This window comes from Astyanax mexicanus, chromosome 1 (assembly GCF_023375975.1).
Source record: "Astyanax mexicanus isolate ESR-SI-001 chromosome 1, AstMex3_surface, whole genome shotgun sequence".
Lineage (NCBI taxonomy): Eukaryota > Metazoa > Chordata > Actinopteri > Characiformes > Acestrorhamphidae > Astyanax > Astyanax mexicanus.
The window spans coordinates 114,204,164-114,232,022 of record NC_064408.1 but is presented as its reverse complement, the minus strand read 5'-3'; the positions used below and the strand labels follow the sequence as shown (position 1 = coordinate 114,232,022).

At 39.0% G+C, this 27,859-nt stretch overlaps 1 protein-coding gene across 1 annotated transcript; it reads right to left on the bottom strand.

Moving 5' to 3' along the window:
* Positions 1 to 76: 76 nt before the first annotated feature.
* LOC103031476 (NACHT, LRR and PYD domains-containing protein 3) lies at positions 77 to 27,357 on the bottom strand. The gene is made up of 14 exons (XM_022686109.2): positions 27,182 to 27,357; positions 26,160 to 26,258; positions 25,553 to 25,659; positions 16,021 to 16,327; positions 15,709 to 15,922; positions 11,619 to 13,410; positions 8,529 to 8,789; positions 8,104 to 8,277; positions 6,620 to 6,880; positions 5,873 to 6,046; positions 5,561 to 5,731; positions 5,040 to 5,213; positions 4,888 to 4,934; positions 77 to 1,936 (listed from the first exon to the last, which is right to left on the bottom strand). The coding sequence occupies exons 2-14, from the start codon at positions 26,250 to 26,252 to the stop codon at positions 1,398 to 1,400; spliced, it is 4,314 nt and encodes a 1,437-aa protein (XP_022541830.2). The 5' UTR covers positions 26,253 to 26,258; positions 27,182 to 27,357; the 3' UTR covers positions 77 to 1,397.
* Between the last annotated feature and the right edge of the window lie 502 nt (positions 27,358 to 27,859).

Genomic DNA, 27,859 nt, shown 5'->3' with positions numbered 1-27,859 from the left:
TAATTTGATGTGTTATATCAACATTGAGTGTGACAATCTTCATGACTTTCATAAAAATCTTTAAACTACAGTTAAATCAATTGGGCAGCTCTTTATTGTGAAAAAAAAACACATTACTGTAAATAACAAAATATATTAAGGATAAAATCCCAATGTAACACAAATGACAATTTCACAACTTTGCATTTTAACATTATTTCCTCTAAATAATTTCAACATTTGTCATACCGAATGTAAAACATTTCATTAGTGTTAAAAGCGTTAAAATTGTTAAAATGTTTTCAACAGATATGTAGAAGCAAAAATACAGTTTTTAATGAGCTAGCAGGCATGGAAATAGCAACCTACAAGTACAGAAATTCAGGTAGATTATTGATGTATAACTTGGAAATTAAACTCAATTAGTTAATTTAGCTAGTTAATTTAAGAGAAAAAAAAGAAAAAACTATATGATGTACAATACTTTTACTTGGATCACCCTCACAGACAATGTGACAATATAACAGCATATTTATACAAAAGGTGCTTAACAATTATATAAACTTCAAGGTAAGAAACACTGTTTTTTTGTACTTTTCAAACTGTCCCAACTTTGTCTGATTTGGAGTTTTATTATTTTATGTTTTATGTGCTTTTATGGGCCTCCCCTAAAATAAAACTGACACTTATATGCCTCTTTTATGTTGCAGTCACAATCCAAATTAATATGTCATTAATAATCATTTTTATAAAATATTGCCAATGTCAGCAAAAGCTAGTTAAATATGATTGACTTTTTAATATATTAAATGACTAGCATCTGTTCATAAAGAAAATACTTAAAAATCAAATGCACACTGATTCCACAACTATTACATGATATGTTAATATTGATTACATTCTAATGCTTGTTAGAAGTGTGTTTGGAGCCATTTACTCAACACCATACATTAAAAACTCAGAAATGACACAGGTGGACTAGATATCAGTTTTCTGAAACTGAGGTGAAACCAAGATAAAGTCCACCAACAGTCATTTACTATTAAACATTGGATAAAATAAATGTTTACATTTTCTGCCAAACATCATCAAGAACAAAAAAGAATAAATAATTACCACAACAACTATTAATAATATAAATAATAACATAATTAAAATCAATTAACACAACATTTTTCAAGAATTTAAAATCTTTCTCATTTTAAGTGAGATAAATGTGAATGCCATTTAGAGAAATTAGTTTGAGTCTTAACATTTTTGACAAAGCCAGCAGAATGCAGTCATTATGTGAATTTAGGGCCCAGAAGACCACATTGCTCAATTTCATCTTATTTGAATTACAAAATAATAGAATGCTATTTTAAAACAGATTACAAAACAGCAGTAATCCAGAACTGTTTTACTCCACTAAGTGTTTATTATTTGAGCGTGCACAATGTGACTGTATCGTCATAGCTATAAACCCTAATGCCTGGATACAAGGGCTCAGTGAAGTTGGTGTGAAATGTATATGTGTGGAATGCCCTGTTAGGGGATACAATGTAAAAGGAGAGTGTGCCAGCCTGCCAATCTACATAGATGCCCATTTTTTTGCAGGGGTTGGGTGTAGGAATGACTGTCTCCTTGTCATTATAACTGACATAATACCCATAGTCATCTGAACAGAACAGAATCCAAGATTTGTTATTTGTGCCCAGTTTGCAGTCCTTCCCACGACCTTTCCTGTTGACTCCTTTGTATGTCACTCCTATGTAAACCACATCCCCCGTCCACTCTGCTTCCCAGTAAAACCGACCCCTGCTCAGGCTTTCTCTGCATAAAATCTGAGCATAGTACTCAAACCGATCTGGATGGTCGGGGTACGGTTGCTCCCCTTTTGTCATAGTCACATTTTTGTTTCCATTCAGAGACAGGGTTCGGTGTGCTGTGTTTGGGTCTAGTGTGATCTCACATGCATCTGAAGACAGAAAAGCAGAAAGGTATAGCATAAAGCATTTGATTCTTACGAGAACATATAAGAACATTATAGTAACCAACAAAAATTAACCATGAAGTACAGAAAATATATAGAAAACACAACAAGCAAACATACAAAATGTACATGACATTTGCTATTTGCTATTTACATGTATGTGTAAAACAATATAGAATACGGAAGCACTGGTGTCAACCACACAATTTTTTCATCTTACTTTGGTTAAGATCTAGTGACCTGAACCAGGCTAAAACCATTTGTTTTGCTCAATGATGAAGGTCCTCTTTATTCAACTGTATGCATTCTCTCTAAATTTCAATTCACAAGACTTTCAATGAATTAATTCTGCTGCTACTATCATTAGCTACATCATTAAAGAAAATTAGTAAGTCTATTCCAAAAGCAGACATTACATCCACAGGCCAAGCTATGTCAGTACTTCTTCTATACTACACTTAATTATATCTGTTCTTTCTAGTGGTGTCAATCGATTAAAAAATAAAATCTGATTAATCACAACAATATTATATGATTAAATGTGACTAATCACTTTTTTTCTTCTTAAGCCTCAAGCTTTTATACAGGTGCTGGTCAACGAATTAGAATAATTTGAAATAGTGCAATCATGAAATTCTTTGAATGCATTTTTTGTGCAGAAAGCAAATCAGGTGTTCACCGCACCTGTCCTACTCGTTAGACTAATCACAGAACTCGTTACCTGGAAAAAAATTTGCTCAGCTGAGCTTTCCAAAAGGCCCATTTAGGCCATTTAACTGTGACACTGTTGTTTTATTGAATTAGAATAATGGAGAAACTGTTTCATTGAATTAGAATAATTTTTATTATAATTACAATCATCACTTTCTCAGTATTTTGTGGCTGCCCCCTTGGCTTGTATGACTGCCTGAAGTCTCCGCGGCATCGATTTGACCAGCTTGTCGCAAGTTTCCGCACTCACAGCTTCCCAGGCAGTGGCGATGTTCTGCTTCAGTTGGTCCAGCGTAGTAGGCTTTCTGTCGCGAATTTTCCGCTTGACGATGGCCCAAAGGTTTTCAATGACATTGAGGTCAGGCGAGTTGGCCGGCCATGCCAAAACTTCAAGCTGTTTTTTAGTGAACCAATCTTTGGTCGACTTTGCCGCATGAGCCGGTGCAAGATCCTGTTGAAATATGAAGTCTTCTTCGCCGAACTGTTCCTCAACAGTCGGAATCAGGAACGTTTCCAGAACATCTTGATATACGGCAGCATTGACAGTCTTCTTGAGGAAGCAGAGTTTCCCTACAACTCGAGCGGACATGCATCCCCATGCATTGACGGATCTTTTCATGCACTCGTGGTTGTAGGTTTCGCCACCACGGCGCCAGACACGAGGACCTTGGTCACCGAAGGAGATGCAGAAGCGTGATTCGTCACTGAAGACCACTTTCTGCCAGTCTTCAGCAGTCCACTCGCCGTGTTCTTTTGCCCACTTCAGCCGTTTCTCCATTTGTTTCTTGTTCAGCATCGGTTTTACTGCTGGAACGCGAGATTTGAAGCCGAGTTCGCGCAGACGACGGTAAGTGGTTGATCTGGAGACGTCAGCGCCGGTCTGCTTGTTCCACAAGTCGGTGAGCTCGGAAGTGGACTTGAACCGGTTGCTGACTGCGATCTTTCTCAGCTGCTTGTTGTCGAGAGCAGAAGTTTTCGGACGCCGGAACAGTTGGTGCGCTTGCTGCAGTTTTTCTTGAGAGCTTTGCAGACGGAAGACTGGCTGATGCCGAGCTGCTCAGCAATTTTAGTTTGGGTCAAGCCTTGTTGGCGAAGGGCTTGAATTTGAGCCACTATTCCGGTTGAGAGGTCGCGCTGCTTACCCATGATTGATTTTACAACTTAGAAATTCTACTCAACCCTGACTTTATACTGCACAGTGAACACTCTTCACAGAAAACAAAAATTCGAGCATTTATTCTAATTCAATGAAACGGTTTCTCCATTATTCTAATTCAATAAAACAACAGTGTCACAGTTAAATGGCCTAAATGGGCCTTTTGGAAAGCTCAGCTGAGCAAATTTTTTTCCAGGTAACGAGTTCTGTGATTAGTCTAACGAGTAGGACAGGTGCGGTGAACACCTGATTTGCTTTCTGCACAAAAAATGCATTCAAAGAATTTCATGATTGCACTATTTCAAATTATTCTAATTCGTTGACCAGCACCTGTAGTGGATATTTAAATTTAAACAAAATAATTACATAAGAAAGGTAAATGCCATTATATTTATTTTAGTGGTGTTAATTAAAATACTAGTAAATGTTTGTATGTTTGAGGCAGATAAAGCCAACATGGGGCACTGGGATAAAGAATGCATGATAAATTAGAAAGAGGAAACTTTTGTTACTTTATTGTTCAGCTTGGTTGTAAGGACTTCTAAATTTGGAACTTTCCTTGAGTATAAATGAGCGTTTTCACTCCTGTAGTTGGTTTCTGTGCTCCGGATCAGTTGATGAGTTTGTTTACTTAGAGCATTTCTCCCAATGTTTGGTTTGGTTTCACACAGGCACAAACCTAAACCCACCAAAATGCGCACCAATAAACCACTTCAGTAAAAAAATCTGCACGTTGTGCTGGGGCAGGGCAGATTAAGACGAAAGGTGTAAAACTTGGCATAATTATTTAAATCACATAAAGTTTTGAATTTAGGCCAAAAGTTTAACTTCTCTCCTTGCATGGGCTGTCAGTTTAGATGGACAACCATGTCCTGATAGGTGTGAAGTGCCATACTCTTTCCATTTTCAGATAATGTATTGAACAGTGCTCACCATTACTCACCAAACTGTATTTACTAATTAGATGACTCCTGAAGGCAATCAATCGCACAACTTTTTTTGTATTTTTATTAATTAAACATTTTAAAAATTACAAAAAAAATCATTTTCGAACAAATATCACACTTACACTTCTGCAGTCCTGGTTTAATTCTGCACTTGCCACCATATTCCGTACTGTAAGACAAACAAAGTATTGTAAGAACATCTAAAAAGGCATCTGGAAAGACATTATAAAAACTGTTACTGTGTAAAGACAAACTTAATCTTTATTCTGCACACCTCAGTTTCATCAGTTTACAGTGAGGATTGTCCAGTATAGTGGAAAGCTCTTTCAAACCATGTTCTTCTGGGTGATTGTAGCTGATGTCAAGGTCTTTTAGCTGTGAATGATTTGAACTCAGGGCTAACCCAAGAGAAGAACAGCCTTCTTTTGTAACACAACACCCTGAAAGACTAATAAAAACAGATGTCATTAACATTTAATAAAGGTTCATGGATAATATCATACAGTCAGTAATACATATATTTAATATAATATATTTAAAATAAATCTAAATAAATGTAGTTTAATTATACTCTTGACATGGTTGCTAAATTATCATGTTACTACTAAAACCATGTTTGACCCAATCAAACTAATTTGAATACTAATTGATACATGAACTGCTAGCAAACCTGTACTACTCTTATGTCATGTGATATATGATCTGGAATGTATAATTAGTGTGAAGGTTGAGGGTCTATCTTCTAAATTTAAAAGTTCCCAGTACATTAGTTTTAAGCTCCACATCAATTCTTACCCCAGTCTCTTCAGTTTGCATTTTGGATCCTGAAGACCAACACAAAGCAGTTTCACACCTGAATCCAGCAGGTCATTGTCTCCCAGCTCCAGTTCTCTCAAGCAAAACTGGGAACTCAAGACTGAGGCTAGATCTGAGCAACAGCTGTCTGTGAGACTGCACCAATCCAGACTGCAATGAAGAAGATAATATTATATGTACTTTAGGTTCACGTACATATCATCTACGTTCATAACTATGTTAAATTTTAACAGTTAGTTAAAATAATTTCTTGTTTATCATAACTGACAGCACACTAATGCTGTAGTGTACCTCAGTTTTTGTAGTTTGCAGTTTGGGCTTCGTAGTCCAGAACATAGCAGTTTCACTCCTTTATCTCCAATGTAATTATTGCTAAGATCCATCTCTATCAGATGTGGATTTGCGGATTCCAGAACTGAGGCAAGAGGTTCACATGCCCCTTCCAGAATGCAAACATTTGCAAGTCTACAAGGAACAACAACATCAGACATTGTCTAACAACAAATAAAATGTGATAACAATGTTGTCAATAGCATCATGTTACAATGATAGATGTAATGCGGATGCAATGCTTTTAATTATCACATCAGCATTGAAATGTGTAAATTATAACAATGTCATGCACTTATTTTTACTGCTCAAATGTAAAAGAAGTGATGTACACTAAAATGCCAAAAGACATAGGACAGCTAGTATTGTGCATGGAATGGTACATTGTACCAACCTGACCTGTACTGAACGTGAATGTGATTTCTAGGTGAATATGAAGTCCCTTGTCTGTTTGCAAGACAATACTAAACACAGACTGTGGGTCAGTGGCAATGCCTTCTATTACATGTTCTCAGTATTATACATTAAACTGGGGATTAAGGAATTTTAAATGCCTGCACAACTTCAGGTCTAAGGTGTGGGAATTCCCAAGTCATATGCATATCATGATCAATTTATAAACTTTTAGCCCATGACTTTGAAGGCATGTTAGAGTATATCCCCTCACATAAAATATCTTTTAAATATACATATAAATATAGGTATAACCTTATACTCTTCAGGTTACAGCCAGGATTCATCAGTCCACCACACAGAACTTCTACTCCAGAATGGCCAAGGTTGTTGTAGCTGAGATTAACTTTGTCCAGTTTGCAGTTTGGATGTGTCAGTCCATCACAGAGGTGCTTCATGCCTAAGTCTCCCAGCTTGTTGTAGCTGAGATCCAGCTCTCTTAAGCATGATTTGGGTTTCTGCAGCACAGCTTTCAGGGTTTCACAAGATTCATTTTCCAGCTCACATCTGTCCAACCTACAAAGTACATATTTTTTTTTATATGGTTCACATTCATTCCAACATTTTATTGTTGCTAAATAAAATATAGCTCTAGAAAAAATGAAGAGGCCATTTCAGTTTCTGAATCAGTTTCTCTGATTTTGCTATTTATAGGTTTATGTTTGAGTTGTTTGTTGTTTGTTGTTCTATTCTATAAACTTCAGACAACATTTCCAAAAAAAAATATTGTAATTTAGTTTTGCATTTATTTGCAAAAAATGAGAAATGACTGAAATAACAAAAAAGATGCAGAGCTTTCAGACCTCAAATAATTCAAAGAAAACCAGGGTTGTTCCATCAAATATTGATTTCTGAAAACTAATTCATAAAGTTTTAAGAGTTCAGAAATCAATATTTGATGGAACAACCCTGGTTTTTAATCATAGTTTTCATGCATCTTGGCATGTTCTCCTCCACCAGTCTTACACACTGCTTTTGGATAACTTTATGCCACTTCTGGTGCAAAAAAGGTTCACTCTGTTCCTGTAGTGCAAAAATGCCTAAAACAGACTCTTTGTGCCCTGTAAAGTTTATGTTCAATCCTTATCTTAACCCTTAACACCTAATACGATCCAGTTAATTAAAGATGCATAAAACCATACCTCCTGGTCTCTAGGACCAAGGTTAGGCAACCCTGCAGTCTATGCCCCACAAAATAACAAAATACAACCAGTCAGTACCACAAAAAGAGGCCACTTCAGTGAAAAGGACAGAGCAATCAACCCTTGTAGTGAATCATTGCAGCTGTAGTGCCAAAATCTGATTTTGTGTTCTGATTCTGATACAGAGCCTGATACCAACATCATACAATCTAAACCAAACAGCATGGTGCTATTAACTCTAGATATCTAACATATGTGGAGACCTGATATTCACTTGATTGTGGATTGGTCTCATTGCTGCAGCTTATGTTGATGATATTATTGTCTACTTCAACAGATGTACTGGCTACCTTGTCAAATTCTGAAAGATATGTAAAAACGTACAAGGATATGGGCTGAGAACCAAACAGAGAACCACCAAAACAAAAAATAAATACAACATAGCACAACATCTGGGTTGCTTAATTATTTAGTTGAAAAGAGGGTTGAGGCAATGGTGGGTTTTGGACTCCTTTTTACAATCCAGCCCATAATGTTTTCCTTGTTTAGAAACAAAAACACAATGTGAATTCTGATTCACACTAACTTCAGACTTACCCAAGTTTCTCTAGTTTACAGTGCACACTCATCAATCCAGCAGAAAGCAGTTTTACCCCTGAATCTTTCATGCTGTTGCATCCAAGGTCTAGCTCTTTCAGGTGTGTATTTACAGACTGTAATACTGAGGCCATTTGTTTGCAAGACTGTTCAGAGAAGTTGACACCAGACAATCTGAAAACAGAAAAAAATCATATCATTCATATCAAGACAACCTAAAACTAATTATTTGCAGAGACAAAGGTGATGCATAGTTATTTCAGTAAAATGTTTTAATTTGCTGGTTTGTTTATATATGCTGTGTCTGGACAATCTTTAAACCACATATTTTAATGTTTAATATTTAAATAAAATAAATCCTTAAAAAGCACAAATAAAAAAAAATAATAGTTCATAGCATTACACAAACACAAATAAATACAAACCCAAGCGTCTGCAGTTCACTGTGTGGACTTATTAGACTGTCACACAGTAGCTTCACTCCAATATGTTCTAAATTGTTGTGGCTGAGATTCAGTTTCTGTAGTTTACAATGTGGATCTGAGAGTCCAGCACAGAGAAGCTGGACTCCTAAATCCCCCAGACTGTTGTAGCTCATGTCCAGTTCTGTCAGGTGTGAGTTAGATGACTGGAGAATCGAAGCAAGTGTTTCACATGATTCATCAGTGAGACTGGCCCCAGCAAGACTATAAAAAGTAACAATTTAGTTAAAACACATTACGAAGATTGGATGTTTACAGCAATTTATCATACATGAACATGGAAAGAGGCTGACATGCCAAACGTCATGTGATATTTTTGGGTAAAGCACCTTTAGATGAGAGATTGCTGACTGCTTTACATGCTTGTACAATACATTAAAAAACATTTTGCCCAATTCACAGACTATGAGAGGGTCACATCTTTGGACTAGGAGAAGCAGAATGGTTGTGTTGATGATTTGTTAATCATCTATGCCATCTATACCAGCCGGGACACCAGCTTCTGCAACCTAAATGTGTGCTATCTGCAGTCCAGCTACAACCTCTATTAGCAAGTGGCAAGGCGACGTGGCTTATCAGAGTTTGATCGAGATCTGACAGTGGGTGCCAGAGGGATGGGAACAATCCATTGAGGGGGTTAAATTCCTAGGCACCTGTCAATTTGATTATGATTTAGCTGTCTGCGGTGCAAATATAAAATGATTATTGATGCATCTTGATGCATCTTTTTCTTCTATACAGGACTTCTTTTTGCTCATTGCATGACTACTTGGTCCTTTTAAAGTAAAGTATGTAATGATGCATAATGAATACGCTATTTAACAAGCATAGTTATTTTGATTAATCAAATAATTAACAAAAAAATCTAGAATTAATGTTGGTAGGCTAATGTTTAGCCAAGCTTCAGCCGCAATATTAAAGGTCTCATTCTGCTAAAATCCACTTTTTCTTGTTCTTGGTGAAATACTATAGGTCTTTTTCGAGTTGTATATACATGCTGCATATGAAACTGTTTCTCAGCCTCCATTGTCTGCAGTAGCCAGTCAAAGAAAATCCTAAAAAATACGAGTTAATCAGAGAGACATTAGTTGTCTACATCAACCAGTGATTTCATAGCCTCGCCCACCTCAGCTCAGGACCGCCCACAGACAGAGCAGAACCCAGGCTACAGCATAGGAACTACAGCTAAGGAGGAGCTTACAGCTATGTTTACTATGTTCACAGCTTCTGTTTACAGAGCTAAGTAGCGTTACCTATCTTGTGTAAATAACCATAGGTTTAAACTGGATCTCCGGTTGAGTCCGAGACCTTAAATATACACTAGGGATGCACGGTTTGACAAGGCAGCTCAACTCTGCCCAATACGCTATTGTGGGGATAGTGGTGTCGCGGCCGATTGGGTTATTGGGCTATAGCGGTGTCGCGAGCGCGGTAAGGGGGAGGAGGAAAGAGGGTTATTCACGCTGTCACAGGGAGACCGGCTCTCGGCTGCGGGGCCACTCGAGTAAGTGAAGTTTAAGGGTTAACTTTACCTAGCACTCAGTACAATATCTTTAACTAAGGCTGTGTCTCTAAAAACATTTTGTCCTTTGAGTTTTAGAGCTGTAAAACTGACTGTGGATGAAAGGCAGTTCTCTACTGCAGGGCTGTTAGCCAATCAGAGGCGATATGTTTGCATGTAGAAATATTCATGAGCAAGAGCCGAAATCCTGTCTTTCTTTAGAGACATCTAATTCAGTGAACTAAAGCAGGACTAAATAGAAACACCAGAGCACGTTTTGTCTTAAAAACAGCTCACATGGCATTCATTCATACTAGAGACCACAACTAGACATTTTAAAATGAATGAAAAAACAATGGAATGAGACTTTTAAAACCAGCTACAAGCAGAAACAATAAGGTGATTATAATGAGTATTACGTAGTATACAGGGGATGGACAATGAAACTGAAACACCTGGTTTTAGACCACAATAATTTATTGTCCTGACAGACAGTTCTGGTGGAAACAGGGGAGCTGAGGTTCACATTGAATTCTGCCGTGATTTGATCAGCCGTGGTTTTATGTTTTTTTTGGATACAATCCGGGTTAGCACCCGAACATCCCTTTCAGACAGCTTCCTCTTACGTCCACAGTTAATCCTGTTGGATGTGGTTGGTACTTCTTGGTGGAATGCTGACATTACCCTGGATACCGTGGCTCTTGATAAATCACAAAGACTTGCTGTCTTGGTCACAGATGCGCCAGCAAGACGTGCACCAACAATTTGTTCTCTTTTGAACTCTGGTAGGTCACCCATAATGTTGTGTGCATTGCAATTTTTTGAGCAAAACTGTGCTCTTATCCTGCTAATTGAACCTTCACACTCTGCTCTTACTGGTGCAATGTGCAATTAATGAAGATTGGCCACCAGGCTGGTCCAATTTAGCCATGAAACCTCCCACACTAAAATGACAGGTGTTTCAGTTTCATTGTCCAACCCCTGTACAATGTAATTTAGAATCCTCCACATTCGAGATGCATCTAAAATCTAAATATTTTTCTGAATTTGTGCATTATATATATATATATATATATATATATATATATATATATATATATATATATATATATATATATATATATATATATATATATATATATATATATATATAATATTCCTTAATCCACAGTGCATACTGTATACTGGGAATGTCATACTGGGAATACTGGGATATGTCATAAAAGGCATTATCACATAGTGGACAGTGCAGTTGGAGGTAATAGTCATCACTGGTGGTTTCTGGCTAGAGTTGTCTGTGTAAACAGTGGCAGAAATCACATCCACTATCATTGCAGGAGACCCCACACATGTCCTACAGGTCAGTTGAGAATTATTTAGCTTCCATGGGACATAGCAAAAGTTATGGGACACAATAATAATTGCTAACCTATGATGTTTGGCATGTCAATGTAATGACGATAGAAGTTTACAGTGTCATAAACTTGATTTAATTTAATGTGATGCTTAAATAAAGAGTAGAAAAAACGTACATGGCTCTTCTTGAAGTCTTGACAACTGGCAGCAACCTTGAATATCCTTCAAGAGATGTGTTCCACATCTTCAAGTCAAATTCCTCCATCACATCTTCTGATGTGAGCAGTACATATGCCAAAGCAGAGCACTGGTCAGGTTTGAGCTCTGTTTCTGAATGCCTGTCTGATCTCAAGAAATTACGGATTTCTTCCACCAAGGAATTGTAGTTCAGTTCATTTAGACAGTGGAACAGATTGATGGTCCTTTCTGCTGAAGACTCATTTCTGACCCTCTCCTTAATGTAGGTCACTGTTTCCTCAGAACTTTCCTCACAATGTTTGGACAGCAGTCCACTCAAAAGAGCCTGATTGGATTGAAGTGAGAGACCGAGAAGAAAGCGAAGGAAAAGATCAAACTGTCCGTTCTCACTCTGCAAGGCTCTGTCCACAGCACTCTTGTGTACATCTGACATCTTCAGTGCAGTGCTCTGACTCTCTGTTTCTGTACTCAGAATGTTCTTGTTGTTGTTCACACATTCAAGCTGCACATACACTGCAGCAAGATGCTCCTGAATACTCAGGTGTACAAAGCAGAAGACCCTCTCCCGATACAGTCCAAACTCTTCCTTGAAGATTTCTGTGCACATTGCTGAGTACTCAGACGCTGTGCTGACATCAATGCCACATTCTGTCAGATCCTTTTCATAGAAGATTAGATTTCCTTTCTCCAACTGCAGAAACGCTAGTTTGGCCAGTTTTGTGACCATCTCCTGGTCTGATTCTGACAGGTCTATGTTGTCCTGTATGACTTCATGGTACTTCTTGTTCTTTGAGTGTGTTTGAATGAGGAGAAAGTGGGTGTACATCTGAGTCAGGGTTTTGGGCACATCTGCACAGTCTGATTTATCCAACCTCTCCTCCAGGACTGTGGCAGATATCCAACAGAAGACTGGGATGTGGCACATGATGTGCAGACTCCTTGAGGACTTTATGTGTGCAACAATTTTGTCAGCAAGTCCTGGTTTGTTGAACCTCTTTCTGAAGTACTCCTCCTTCTCAGAGTCATTAAATCCTCGGACCTCCGTAACCTGGTCAATACATTCAGGAGGGATCTGACTGGCAGCTGCTGGCCGGGAGGTGATCCAGAGCAGAGCTGAGGGAAGTATATTCCCCATGATGAGATTTGTTAACAGCACATCTACAGACATTTCTTGAGTCAGGTCGCAGCACATTTCATTGTTCTTGAAATCAAGAGGAAGACGGCACTCGTCCAGACCATCGAAGATAAACAGGATTTTTACCTCCTCACTGCTAATGGTTTTTAGCTCTTTAAGTTCTGGAAAGTACTGATGAAGAAGCTGAATGAAGCTACATCTGTTGTATCTCTTCAAATTCAGGTCACGGAAAGGTAGGGGGAACATGAAGTGAATATCCTGATTTTCCTTTCCTTCAGCCCAGTCCAAAATGAATTTGTGCACAGAGACTGTCTTTCCAATCCCAGCGATGCCCTTCGTTAGCACAGTCCTGGTGCACTTCTTCTGTCCAGGTAGAGGTTTAAACATATCATTGCAGTTAATTGCTTTCTCTTGACTTTCCTTACTCTTTGTTGATTCTTCAATCTGTCTGACTTCGTGTTCTCTGTTAACACCTCCACTCTCTCCTTCTGTGATCAGCAGCTTTGTGAAAATCTTATTTACAAAGACTGAATTCCCTTGCTGAGAATTTCCCTCACATATGCATTCAAATTTAGATTGAAGATTACCTTGTAGTTTACATTTAAGACGATCCAGAAGGTTTTTAAGATGCCTCCCTAAAGAAAGCAACACATTAAATTCAATAATAGTAAGAAACTTATAAAATGGAAAATTTGCATGCATGTCCTAGACGTTCATAATCTATTTTTCACATAAGGGGTGAAAAAGGGGTTTCCCAAAAGCTTCGTAACACTAAGAACTTTGTTTACTCAAACTTAAGACTGATCGTTAAATAAAGAGTGTTTCCCAAACCCTTACAAAACTAAAGTACTTCTTTAAGGGGAGTTCATTACCGAAAATCACCAGAGAATGCCAATTTTGAGGGAGAAAAATCGCCATTATTTATGTGGTTGCTTACATTATAATATATTTAATTATATTGTATTATATAATATTATATTGCCAACACTTTATCTGTAGCTTGTAGTCTATTTGGGAATATTTGAATTGACCCATATTTGAAACCCATGCACTGTAATGGGGTGGAGTGCTACAGGTAGGTGGCACTCCAGCCCAGAGAGTTGTAGAACCCAATGGCAGAACAGTAGATCTCAAAGCAGGTAAACCCAAGAAAAAGGGGAATAATAATACTAATAATAATAATAACAATAATAATAATAACAACAACTGTTAGTATATATATATATATATATATATATATATATATATATATATATATATATATATATTTTAATAAGATATATAATAATATTATATAATAATATTATACATGTAAATCTTAATATTAAGCCCCGCTCCACGCGGGGATCGAACCGAGGCTGTCGCGGTCGCGGCCCAATGCTTTAACCACTACACCAGCGAGTGGATTGGGACGCGGCCGCTTTAATCGCCCTTTAAGAGCCTCCGCCGAAAGGGGCGGAGCAACGAGAACGGGCGGAGGAGGAAAATGGGTGCAAAACAAAATCACGCCTAGCGTGAGTGAAAGAGAAGGGGAGAATGTAAACAAGACTCGCCGCGGAAGCTAACGGCTACCTCTTATGGAGCGAGGTAAAAACAAAAGAGCTTCCAAACTAAACAAAGAAGTGAATTGGGGTGTTTTGGGATTAAACGCTGCTCCACCAGAGAGAAGAGGAACAGCGAGGGGGGAGAATAGGTGAGCACACCGCGTGCCTCGCAGCGGCTACCACACACACACAAACACAGACACACAGACCCGAGAGAAAGGGGGGTTAGCCGCGGAGCACACCGCTCAACACGACTACACCACACTCGAGATTATAAAGGGACAGAGGAAGCTACTTATGCGGGAGGAGTATGCCAGCGGTGCTGGATCATACTCTCTCCAAAGGGATAGCAGGAAGAGAAGGGGAAAAAGAGCAGAGGCTCGGTCTAGAAACCGGCATAGATTCGCTCCCACGAGCTTCAAAGATCCAGCGCCGAGTGGTTGGTTGGCGTTGCTTTTAAAGAGTTCAAAGCAGGTGTTGGTAATTAGCCAATCAACCCTCGGCGCTGGCCTGGCGCACCCTCCGATGCCCCGGAGGGCGCCCCCGTCGGCCACCAGCCCTTACATGCACACATCATAAAAATCCAGATTAGCGATGGTAGAGCTCTTGACATTAATGCTGCAATAGATGCAATCAATGAATTCCTGCAGATGATGCTCACAGTCTAAGCAAAGCTGCAAAGTCTCAAAGTCTGTGCATTCTGTAATCAGTCTGTTACTGTGCCATACACACACACCTATAAACAATTCCCACCAGGCCGGGAATTACAGCACAATATATTTCTATGCTTTTGGAAAAATCCCTGGTACTGTAGATCCAGTGCTCAGGACGCTTGTAGTCTTTACATACACCTACCTGTATTGTAAAGGGTACTCTGCAGCAAATGCGTAGGTAATATTTGATAATCAGGGGCTTGCAACTGACCTTGTAGCTGTTCATCTGGGCAAACTCTTGGGTGTGTCAACTCGCAAATATATAGAGTACCAGTGAAAATGTCATATGTGTCTTTTTTACAAGGCTTAAGTACATCTGTTTGTCATTTGAATTTTAGAATATGTATAATGATATTGATTACAACAACTTCTACATTTTTAGGCTGTAATCATGAATAAATACTGCATATTGGCAGCGTTGAATCAATGTTTGTGGATCGATTGAGTGCACTGTTTCAGAGGAGGAGTCAACAAAGATGTTCTTTAAACTTGTTCATTCATTTTCGCTTTGTGAATCTCTTTGGGAAACACTCGCAGAACTGGCTCGTTCTTTTCTCACGTCATACATTAGTTTGTTTATTATTCGCTAAGATTAATAATTTTCAGGAAACCCACCCCTGATCTCATTACTGTTTTATACATTGAACACAGGGAACAACAATAAATGTTATCCTACCTTTCTCCATAATGAATTTTAGAGTTATCTTCAGAGCACCCTCTGAGCCAAACTTCTCCAGAACATGTTTAGATATGTCATGGACATCACAGTTCTCCCATGGAGCCTCAAAGCATTCTGGATAATTTTGATATAGATATCTATTAAACTCATCTTTGTCTATGTTGTTCAATGTCTGTTCAAGTAAACACAGTGTGTCAAGGTCTTGGAACACCTGGAATGTAAAATAAAAGATTTTAAACAGGATGAATAAAACAAAACATCCACAATTTTTAGGGTCATGTAGACAAATCGTAGAAGTTAATTTCTTACCCTGGCTTGTATTGTGTAGCATTTGTTGTGGCCTCTGTGTTTCAGAATTGCACACTGTTTACAGATCAGTTTCTGGTCTGTCCTGCAGAAAACTTCCATAGGAAAGCAGTGCTCTGGGCAGAATCTCTCCTTCTGTTCTGCAGTCAGCTCTGGCAGTGTGTATTCTGGTGCGGCTGTTGCTGTGGAATGCCAATGTTCCTCACTCCTCTTTTCATCCTGACTAAAGTTCCCTGGTATCTCCAATGATCTGTCACTCTTCATAGAGATGAGGCTAGGTGACGGCGACTGAGGTCTGTCTTTGTCAGCACTGAAACCAAAACATACAGGCAATGTAAAAAATTGTTTTAAGAGTTTTTGCTCAATTAGCTTGCTTAAAAGTTGGATTTCTTTCAGGGTACATATTGCTATATTAAACTCCAACTACTAAATTCCTGTTTTAATCAAATTATACTGACAATCAAAGGGGTATAAAGATATTTGTAAGGGATATGGGAGCCAGAGTAGGCTCTCATCTTTCTACCTTATGTCTTACTTTCTACCTTATGTCTTACTTTATGTATGTCTTTGTCTTTTCCAATAAATGTATGTCTTATTACAATGACTGGGTGGATTGACTCGTGCAAGTTTCATCACAACTCAGTGTCCAATTTCCTCCACAGTGGATGATACGCAGCTCTTCGTATCAGCCAAACCTGATGACAAACTAAGACTAAAAAGTAGAGGTGTGCCAAAAAATCGATTCACATAAGAATCTTGATTCTCATTTACTACGATTCAGAATCGATTTAAAATGTCCCAAAATCGATTCTGAGGGGCGGGTTTTAGACTGATTTTGGGCTGGGTATTTTTGTTGGACCTGGCAACCCTGGGGATAGCGCTTGTCCCTTCAAACGGAGATCTTCCAGACACACACAGAGCGTAGGTGTTTGAGAATCACCGGTAAGATGGCAGAACAAGCATTATATTACCTTAGATTAACGTGTAGTTTTAATGTTTTATGGCAGAATGCTTCATAACAAGCATAAAAAAGATCGCTAGTAGTTAGTTTCAGTAACTGTTAGCTAGCTAACTAGCTAACTTTCCAGTTCCACCTTAAATAACGCTACAGGTGGCAGCGGGCTGCAGCATTTAAGGCGGAACGGAAAAATAACAATAAGCTAATCAGAGCTAATTTCAGCTCCTCATCACAGAGGAATTAAGGAATGGACAATATGAATTAATTTCTCCACCTCCTGCTCCCTTTCTGAAGAAATACAACGACCTTAAATTAACTAGTTAATCAGCAGCTGCTCCTGAACTTTAGCGCTCCAGTGCTATCATCACATCAGCCCAGCAGCGTCACCTACACACCACCGCTAGTAGCCTGGTAATAAAGCAGTGTTATTTATTATTTATTTATTGTTCATTAACGTCATTGTGATATCCCAGTGATTCCTCTGTCACTGAGGACCCACATTCCTGCACATTTTATTGTTTTTGTAACACATTACCTGCTTCAGGACCAGTGTATATTTTGGAGGCTTTTTTCAATAAGATTCATAAGCCAGAAGCAGAAATTTTTATAAATCAAATCGTTTTGAATCAAAAATCGATTTTGAATCGAATCGTGGCCCCCAAAATCGGAATCGAATCGAATCGTGAGATAGTAAACGATTCCCACCCCTACTAAAAAGTGAATCACTATTTAATCTGTTATATTCAGATCTGCTGAAGTCAATAGCCACACTCTAATAATGTTGCATTTTATCTGTTATCCATACATCCAATCAAAACTAATTCCATCTTTCTCTGAGTTACTGGCTGCCCACCTGTATTTCCTGATATTGATGGATGCTCAGGTTCTTCTGTCATTTGTCTGGCCAGACTTATGGAAGTTTCTAGAGGTTGTTCCCTAATTGCTCACTCTCCATTCTAACTAGGAATTTTCTAACTGATTCCACTGCTGGTGTGGCTATTTACTTGAATATACAGCTCTGGAAAAAAATAGAGACCACTTCAGTCTCTAAATCGGTTTCTCCAATTTTGCTATTTATATGCTGTTGGAAATTCCCTGGGAGCAGGTAAAAAAACTACATCGACCACAATCCTTTGCAGCAGGATAAGGTGGGGCTTAGAATTTACTGTAAAAGGTCACTGTCGGCCATCTTTATTTTCTCTGTTTTGCATGTTTTGCACCCTTTTGCATTGAGGACTGTGCTTCCATTGGATGTATGTTTGTTTACATGTTTTGATCTATTACTTTATCCATTTGTTAAGTTGTTCATTTAGATTGATTGTTTCTATTGTTTGCTCACTTGGTTTGTAGTTCCTTTGTTGCACTGTTTGTATTGTTTTACTGATCCTTATATTTTTGTTTATTTGTAGATAAACTATCCATCCTATATCTCCCTTCATCCATCACCTTCCTTTCTTCATCCATCCAAACCATACTCCATCCTCATCCATCCTTTCCTCATTCATGCATTAATCGCTGTCCATCCATGTATCTGATATCTGCTTTGCATCATTGTGAAAGACACTATGAATAAACTGCATCAGTTAAGATCTGTTTATCCTCCTGTGTATTAATGGACACACCATCATGACAGCGACCCTTCCAAATAAATTCTAACAAAACTTTACATAAATATATGTTTGAGTAAAATTAACATTGTTGTTTTATTCTATAAACTACGGACAACATCTCTCCCAAATTCCAAATAAAAATATCGTCATTTAGAGCATTTATTTGCAGAAAATGCGAAATGGCTGAAATAACAAAAAAGATGCAGAGCTTTCAGACCTCAAATAATGCAAGGAAACAAGTTCATATTTATAAAGTTTTAAGAGTTCAGAAATTAATATGTGGTGGAATAACCCTGGTTTTTAATCATAGCTTTCATGCATCTTGGCATGTTCTCCTCCACCAGTCTTACACACTGCTTTTGGATAACTTTTTGCCACTCCTGGTGCAAAAATTCAAGCAGTTCAGCTTGGTTTGATGGCTTGTGATCATCCATCTTCCTCTTGATTATATTCCAGAGGTTTTCAATTTGGTAAAATCAAAGAAACTCATCATTAAGTGGCCAGAGTGGCATTAGACATATGTGGATATATCACATTTCTATAAAGCTGCCTTGCAACATATTTTGTGAAAGCACTGTATAAATACAGTTTATTTGATTTGATTGTATTCTGGTAGGATTTTAGCAACATTCATTTACACGTTAGTCAAATGTGTCTCCTAATAGTCAGACTGAAATGTGCATGTTGATGTTCTGAGAAACAGTATGCAGATCTGCTTATTGTGCAGAAATGATTACTGATATTTTAGATTTACTTGGAGGAGTTGTACTTGTTGAATAATTAATGGGAAGACAGATGCCTTTACACTGCTATAGTTGGGTTTCAAATGTGTCTCAGACTACCTCCTGAAATAGTTTGAGTGATGAATTCTGTATCTTTTTAAATATGCATCTCAGGAGCATTTACACCTTATCCCGACGTTAAGAAGTGACCAGGTGTGATTCACATATGATTCACATCATAGTTTTATACCTAGTGAAGCAACATAATTAAAACAAAGCCTTCACATATTCAACTGCATTTGTACATACAGTATATTTAGTGTTGCTCATGTTACAGTGGTATATATAAAAAAAAGTTTGGGCACCCCTGATCATTTTGATGACTTTTCTTCATAAATCATTGGTTGTTCAGGTCAGTAATTTCAGTTAAATATATCATATAGCAGATGAAAACAGTGATATTTGAGAAGTGAAATAAAGTCTATAGGGTTTACAGAAAGTGTGCAATAATTCTTTAAACAACATAAGGCAGGTGCATAAATTTGGGCACCCTTGTCATTTTATTGATTGAGACAATTCTAAATAAATATAATCTTAAAAAGATTGCAACCAATGTGTAATAGGAAGAAAATAAGTTTAAAGCAAAATTACTGTGTAGCATATATTCACACACAAGTTTATGAAATATAAATGAACTGACTATAAATTAACATGTAGTCAAACACTAGTAGTATTGATCTTCCATTCTGCCTGGAAAAAATATAGTGATATGACTATGGCAATATCACGATTAGTCTGTAATCTGAAATACCTAAACTGAAAGGGTAAAACTTTGTGGTGTAGGCCTTGGTACTAGTTGTGCGTCCCGAAAAGAAGTTTTGAAGAACACAGTGATATTTGAGAAGTGAAAAGAAGTTTATAGGATTTACAGAAAGTGTGCAATAATTCTTAAAAAAAAATTAGGCAGGTGCATAAATTTGGGAACCCTTGTCATTTTATTGATTTTAATACCTTTAGTACTGATTATTGAAACAAAACAATTGTTTGCTAAGCTAATTGACCCTTGACCTACATTTACACAGATGAATCCCGTAATGACAAAGGGTTAAGGAGCCAATTGCAAGTTTTTCTCCTCTTTGCATTTTCTCTGAAGAGTGGCAACATGGAAGCCTCAAAATGCAACTGTTAAATGACCCGAAAACAAAGATTGTTCAGCATCATGGTTTAGAGCAAGGATACAAAAAGCCAAACTCTCATTGGAAGCTATAGGAAGCTTTTAGAGGCTGTTATTTCTGCAAAAGGAGTATTTATTAAATATTGATGTAATTTTTATGTTGGGGTGCCCAAATTTATGCACCTGCCTGATTTAGTTTAAATAATTATTGCACACTTTCTGTAAATCCTATAAACTTTATTTCACTTCTCAAATATCACTGAGTTCGTCTTCTATATGATATATTTAACTAAAATTGCTGATCTCAACAACCAATGATTTATAAAGGAAAATCATCAATATTATCAGGGGTGCCCAAACTTTTTCATATCACTGCATTCTATAAACTATAGCCGAAGACAATTCTAAATAAATATTATCTTTAAAAGATTGCAACCAATGTGTAATAGTAAGAATATATGTTTGAAGCAAGCTTCTCCATAAGTCACACACAAATCTATGAAATATAAATAAACTGAGTATAAATTAACATGTAGTCAAACACTAGTAGTATTGATCTTCCACTCTGCCTGGAAAAATAGAGGGATATGGCTATGGCAGACAATATCACGGTTTTTCTGTAATCTGAAAGGGCTAAACTGAAAGGGCAAAACTTTGTGGTGTATGACTTTGTACTCTTTGTGCTTCCCGAAAAGAATGTTCAAAGAAACATGTATATATAATCCCACCCACAAAACTACTGCCAGTAAACAAAACCGGTTGTTACGTGCACCTGCACGTAGAATGTGTTTTTCTGTCTTTCTCTCCGTTTCTCTCTCTCTGTCTGTCTCTCGCTCTTTCCCTGTCTCTGATTGGCTGATTAGGTTTGGTGGGAGGACCCAGTAGGAGGAGCGTCGCCTTGCTGCCCAATAGATCTTCCCTGCGGGATCTACACCCGCCAATGACCTGCGTGCTCTGACCGGATGGGGCGGGCATGTTTGTCTGAAAGTGGAGTATGTAGTTTGTTGTAGTATGTAGTTTGTGAGGTGTTTGGCCCTTTCCCAAACCGTTCCCTCCTCACTAACACTCCACGACAGAGTGACACTCCATATGAAGTCACACTCTGTGCTGTGAAGGGTGCTTCCAATTAAGGGGAGGGTATAAATTTAGGAGTCAACTCTGGGACGCCCTTTTTGCTTTCTAGCGGAAAAAGGAAGCTGCCGTCACCATGGCTACCGACAGACGCCTTGCTGTCATGTCTTGTGCTTTGATATCGTTTCAGCATCTCCAAGCGGGAATACGAGCTGTCAGGAGACGCAAGTGCCTGCTACATCGTGCTGCATTACTGCATCAGCAAGTGATAACTATTTTATAAGTAGTACAAATGTGTAGTTATGTTTTAATAAAAAAAAAAAGTGTAAATATGATAATAATGTTATTGATAGTAATGTCTATTACGATAGTTATGATAGTCTATTATAGACATTACAATCTAATGTGTATGTTCAGTGGTAAAGAAAATACATTAGGTAAATTCGCAGCCTAAATGTTGTTTGCGGATAAAAATGAGGTGTGTATTCAAATAGTTTTTATGAGATAAAATCAAGCATCTGTATGATATTTTCTTTTTTTTTTTTTTTTGGTCCAACCAACACCCCCCCCCCCCCCCCCCCTCTTCGGAGGACAATTAATACTTTATTTTTATTTATTTATTTATTTATTTTATTTTTTATTTTTTATATATATTTTATTTTATTTTTTTATTTTTTTTTATATATATAAATATATATTTTGTGTGGATATAGTTGTGGGAGTTCAGGGTTGGAAGGATCGGAGTGTGAGGTACAGGAGGGGGGTACAAGAAGGAGAAAAAGAAAAGAAAAAAAAAAAAGCTAAACAAAAAACAAACAAACAAAAAAAAAATAATAATAAAATAAAATAAACATAAAATAAACAAACATACATACATACACATACTCACATATCTAACTATACATATGCTTATACATATACACACATACATAAATATACATACATATTAATACATACACATAAATACATACACACACACACGCACAGTTACTTCTATTCTATTGTGTTTTTGCAAAAATATGTCATGTGTTACGGATTATGTCATGAAATGCCTACCACAATGGAGGCATTGCGATCCAGAGGCAGATAGGGAAGAACCCAGTGGACCCAGACCATCCACAGCCCATTAGGAGCCCAGAAGACCCGCGGCCACACATCCCAATGGTAACCATGCGCACACCCCAGACGAGGACGGGGGAGACTCCAGACGAAGCCCCCATGTCAAAGAGCAAGAGTTCAGAGAGCCAAAGGAAGCGAGCAGCCCACCCCCCCGGCAGGCCAGCACCCCCTGCACGAGCCGAGCATGCGGCCCCCGAGATCTCCAGCACCCGGGAACAGTCCGACACCCGGCAGGCCCCCCCCCCCACGCCAAGGGGGCCCAAGCCACCCCCAGGCCACGGCCACCAAGGGGGCGGGCCAGAGACCACATTAGGGCATCCGGCCACGCACCCAGGGACCCACGGACGCCCACCCCCCCAGGAACGGCAGTGACGATCGGCGGAGAGCAGCGTGGAGCGGTGGGGGGGCAAAAACCCGCCCTCCGCAACCATGTCCCACAGGTGTCCATGCTCAGTCAGCCCCAAACCCAGGACCAACTGTTCACGCACACATGCACATTCACACACCCGTCACACACACATCCGTCACACATACACCCGTCGCACACGTGCACATTCACTCACAGACCAGTCACACACACCAGTCACGCACACCAGTCACACACACAGAACATACATAAACACCTAATGCGGGCATGCGGGCACCAGTACCGAGCCAGCGGCAACCTAGGGAAGCAGCCAACCCGGCCCCGAACAACCACCCGACCCACACCCCAGGCAGGGTGCACGAAACCAGGGTGTGAGAAGACCTGACCCCCCTCCTCCCCCCACCCAGCATGTTGCAGTGATATGAATGTGTATAATGAGAAGAACGAATGAAAGCTACAGTGCTATTAAAATTGGAGGGACAGCTGTAATATGAGAACTGAATAACAGCACCCAACCACACTGCCCCCCCAGAGGCCCTCAATGTCTAAAATGCGAAATAAAATTGAGGAGCAGGGAGCACCTGCCCCCCAAAACCCTATGTGTAATATGATGTGTGTAAGCTGTATGATGAGTTTGTATGTGTAATGCGATGTTAGACTGCGTAGGAGTCGGGGAAGGGCCAGGAAAGGACCGAGGGGCAGAGGACTACCCCCGGAGGAAGAGAGCCAACTACTGCTGGCTCACTAGGCACCCAGTTCCATACACCCAACCGCAGTACAGGGAAGGCAAGTCCAGGGTGTAGAGCGGCTACGGCCCCAGGACACCGCCGCTCTGCAAGACAGCGCCCCCCCCCCCCACACTGCAATACAACATAAATACACATCCCCACTCACATACAAAAGACAACAGATATTACACACACGCACACACACACACACAGACACATTCACAATAAACATCCCACTCTTTCTTATACACACACAGTGGTCCTGAGCCCAGGACCAACCGGTCTTAAGTGGGAGACTGCCGCTTGTCCACCTGGCACCCAGAATCCTGGAATGCCAACCAGACACCCCAACACGGACCAAAGCACCACCCCCCACGACGGCGCGCCCAAGAGAGGCATAGACCCTCCCCAGCGCAGACCCTCCCCAAACAGGCGACAGACGCCCACGGGCACCAGGGCCCCGGACTCCGCACCCCGACCGCCACAGGGGAATCCAGCCAACCGGACAGGGCCAGCACCCACCACCATGGGCCCCCCAGACCCACACCCCAAGACCACAAGAGCATACATTCAGGCCCCCCACACCAACAACCAGGGCCCGCACACAGAAATCACCAAGCGGCAGCCACCGTCCCCAGTCCAAGAGCCATCAGACACCCGAATCACCCGAATCCCCCGACCCCCCCCCCCCCAGCCACCTGCCGGACGCACCAGGAGACACGACTACAGCCGCCCACCCCCATCATGTGATGGAGCTGATCAGTGGGAACCAAAGAGATTCAAATGTAGCCAATTGTTTTTTTGAGGTTTGAGGTTTTTGAAACATGTCTCTTTGCAGCGAGGCAGGATGCTGTACTTCCAGATTAATTCAGCAGTGCCCATTTTACGTCTCTACAATAATCCAGAGACCTGCTTGAGGAGAGATTTTCGTTTGACCCGTCAGTCTGTGACACTTTTACTGAAAACGATGTCTGAACTTACATTTGTACGGTGTTTCCTCCATTCTTTTTTTTAAGCTGCACTTCCGTGGAGCGTGGTGGTTGAGTGTGCTCTGGTGTACACTCGCTGTTGAAGGGTTTTATAGTCCACTCCCACTCCATCCTAATCACTTTGGGACAGCCCTTAATGTGGCGAGCACTCCACGTAAACGCGCAAACGGAGGCGGAGTAGAGAGGCGGAGTGAGTAGGGAGCAGTTTGGCATTGGGGGTTTGTCTGAGTGTTCCCCCCTCCCTCACCACTCCACTCTGTTGCACTTTGGTGGACAGATAAGTTGGGCCCTTCACATTATTCATCACGCAGGTAACACAATGTCTAGATACACCAGGTAAGGGGCGGGTGCCACTATTGTATTTTTGGTTTAGTTTAGTTTAGTTTTTGGGTTAGGTAGTTTAGCACACTTTTATTATTTTCTTTACTTTGGCACCGTCCACAGTCCACCTTAGGCATTTTAGTTTGAAGAAACAGCTTTATTATTATTATTAATATTTTTGTTATATGCTTGTATTTTTGTATCTTTCATTTGCTATTTGTTTAATTGTACACTTTTGTAATTTTGCAAAACAACCAGTAAAATCCCTGGTTTCTTTTTTCATCTAAATCTCTGCTTCCAGTCCCTTTATTCCATCAATTTTTATTTTTGTTTACTTCCTAATTTACCCTAGACCACAACAAATTTTAATTGGGAACGTAACACCGGTTGACTAATAGATTGACTAATAGATGCATACAGGCAAAACCTTCAAATTTACATCTCAGTAAATATGTTCAGACTGTTGCTTCACATACCTTTTTTCAGTGCTCATTTGACTTTGGCAAAACTGGTTCTCCCAGACCATGCATGAATCACTCGCCATGGACACACTGCTGGAAACAGGTGAAGCCGGCCTCTCTCCCTATAAACAAGCAGCACAGAATACACAGCCTGTTAACCTTTGTCCTATAAAAATGTAGTACTGCTCATGGATAAAGTCCAAATATAATTAAACCCACAGTATAAACATATACCTGTTACAGAGGACAGAGGGGACAGCAACATTCTATGTTGAAAATGACATCTACCATTACAATTCTTGTTACCGTGTTAGAACTAGACGAAGCTGGACTATGCTAGACAGCTACTATAAGCTGTCTCTGTGCTGTAAACCAGCAAATTAAAGAAGAGCTTACTTCCAAAAAGCTTCCCCAAGAATGGAAGCAAAAGCAAAATAACAGGATGATTACCATATGAACTGAGCATTTTCAACAAAATAAAAATTAAATATCCTTTATACAAATAAAAAACTGCATGCATTCCAAGTCAGTTTTAAATTGTCTGCCATCTGCAATTTATTAAAATTATTTAATTTTTACTCATACTGGAACTAAGACCAGTGCTAATGACAATGAAACATACCATTTTAACCACTGGCTCTCTAGAGATTCTTTTGGGCCTTTTCGTAAAATCTTCTTCATTGTCCTTTTCCAACTTTGTCTCTTGTCTTTTCATAATCTTCTGCAAGAAAGTTGAGCAACTTTAGGTACAGTAATGATTTGTTGTCTTCATCCATGTTAACAAAGCACAAATACACACACACACACTATACAAAACACATATGTGCATTTTCTTAGCAAAAATTATCACCTTGTTGTACACACTTTATGTAAGATACTTAAGATATGTAAGATACACACTCAATTTGTGTGATGTCATAAAATACAAAATGAACAGGATATGTACAAAAACCAAGACTGTATAAAGCAAATTCATACAAATGTACTGTCTGAGGCTGTTTTGTGGATTAAGTAAGAGAATGCTGACATCTGCTGTTCAACATGATTAAATGTAACAGAAACTTTCAGGAAGTCAAAATATAGGGAAAATATCAGGAAGTCAAAACACATCTCCAAGTCTTCACGAGAAAGCTTTCCCAGCTGTTACTGTTTTAATGTGAATTATGTACTGACATAATGTGAATCTGAGATTTGTTCTTAACAGTATGTCGAATTGATAAAAATGCCATTTACTTGTAATATATTTGTTTTATTCTTTAAAATCTTCTATTCAAAGTTAAGCAGGTTGTAAAGTTGGAATGTCTAGCTTCACTTTGGTGTTTATCTTAAAAGACAAAAATAATCAACAACAATGATACTTTTTTCTGTTTTACTGTTTTAAAACAGGCCTAATAAAGAGTGCATATATGTGACATGGGATAAATGGTCTACAGGTTTGAAGACAGACTACTTTCAAATTCGTCGGTTTCTGGAGCCTTAGATTTGGTATCTTTGTGTTTTATGACCCACAGTCGTTAGACTAACGAGCAATAATAAGCATTATTATAAAAATAATAAGCTCCAGTTCAGCTAAAGCACTGTTTCAACTCTCACACTCTGCAGATCGGTTTTTAAAGGCTTAGAAATGTAAAGATATTAACTTACGTATCACCGAAGGAAAGCAAATTCTCATTTGTTTGCAGCTATTAAATGTACGCCACCCTTTACTTTCGTTATTTCAGAGGAGGAGGAGCGAGACACACTCCTATATCATCTACCCTGATCATCTGCACTCAACACGCGCTCGCTCATATTATCTTGTGTTAAATTTGCGCGTCTAAGCGTGTTTTACTGTTTTAAACGTTTTGTTGTACATAACTCTATCTGAGAGCTGTTGTCCATCATAATAGACCATGAACCAGCAAATGAACACGTTTTTAAACAAATAAAACAGTAGCTTGGCTCCGCCCACTGAACTGGAAAAACAGTAGTACTAGATCCATTGAGGCAAAGTTACAGCTAATTTGACTAATTTAATTTTACTGATTTAATCATGTTTTTTTACTGTTTAAGAATGATTTAATAAAAAGGCAAATTTGAAATATTAAATATTATATACAGGCTTCCAAATGCAATGCAAATAAAAATACTATTAAATTGTTTAGCTAATTAAATTCATTTGCTATATAGATTTTATAGTAGCATATTAGAGTCTTTTTTCCTGTGCATTACAAACAGAAAACAGCATTCTTACATTTTTTTTCCATCAAGGATTCAAAGATACATGGAGACTTTATTGTCATTCACATCACATGTGGTACATGAGGTGGAATGAAATTGTAT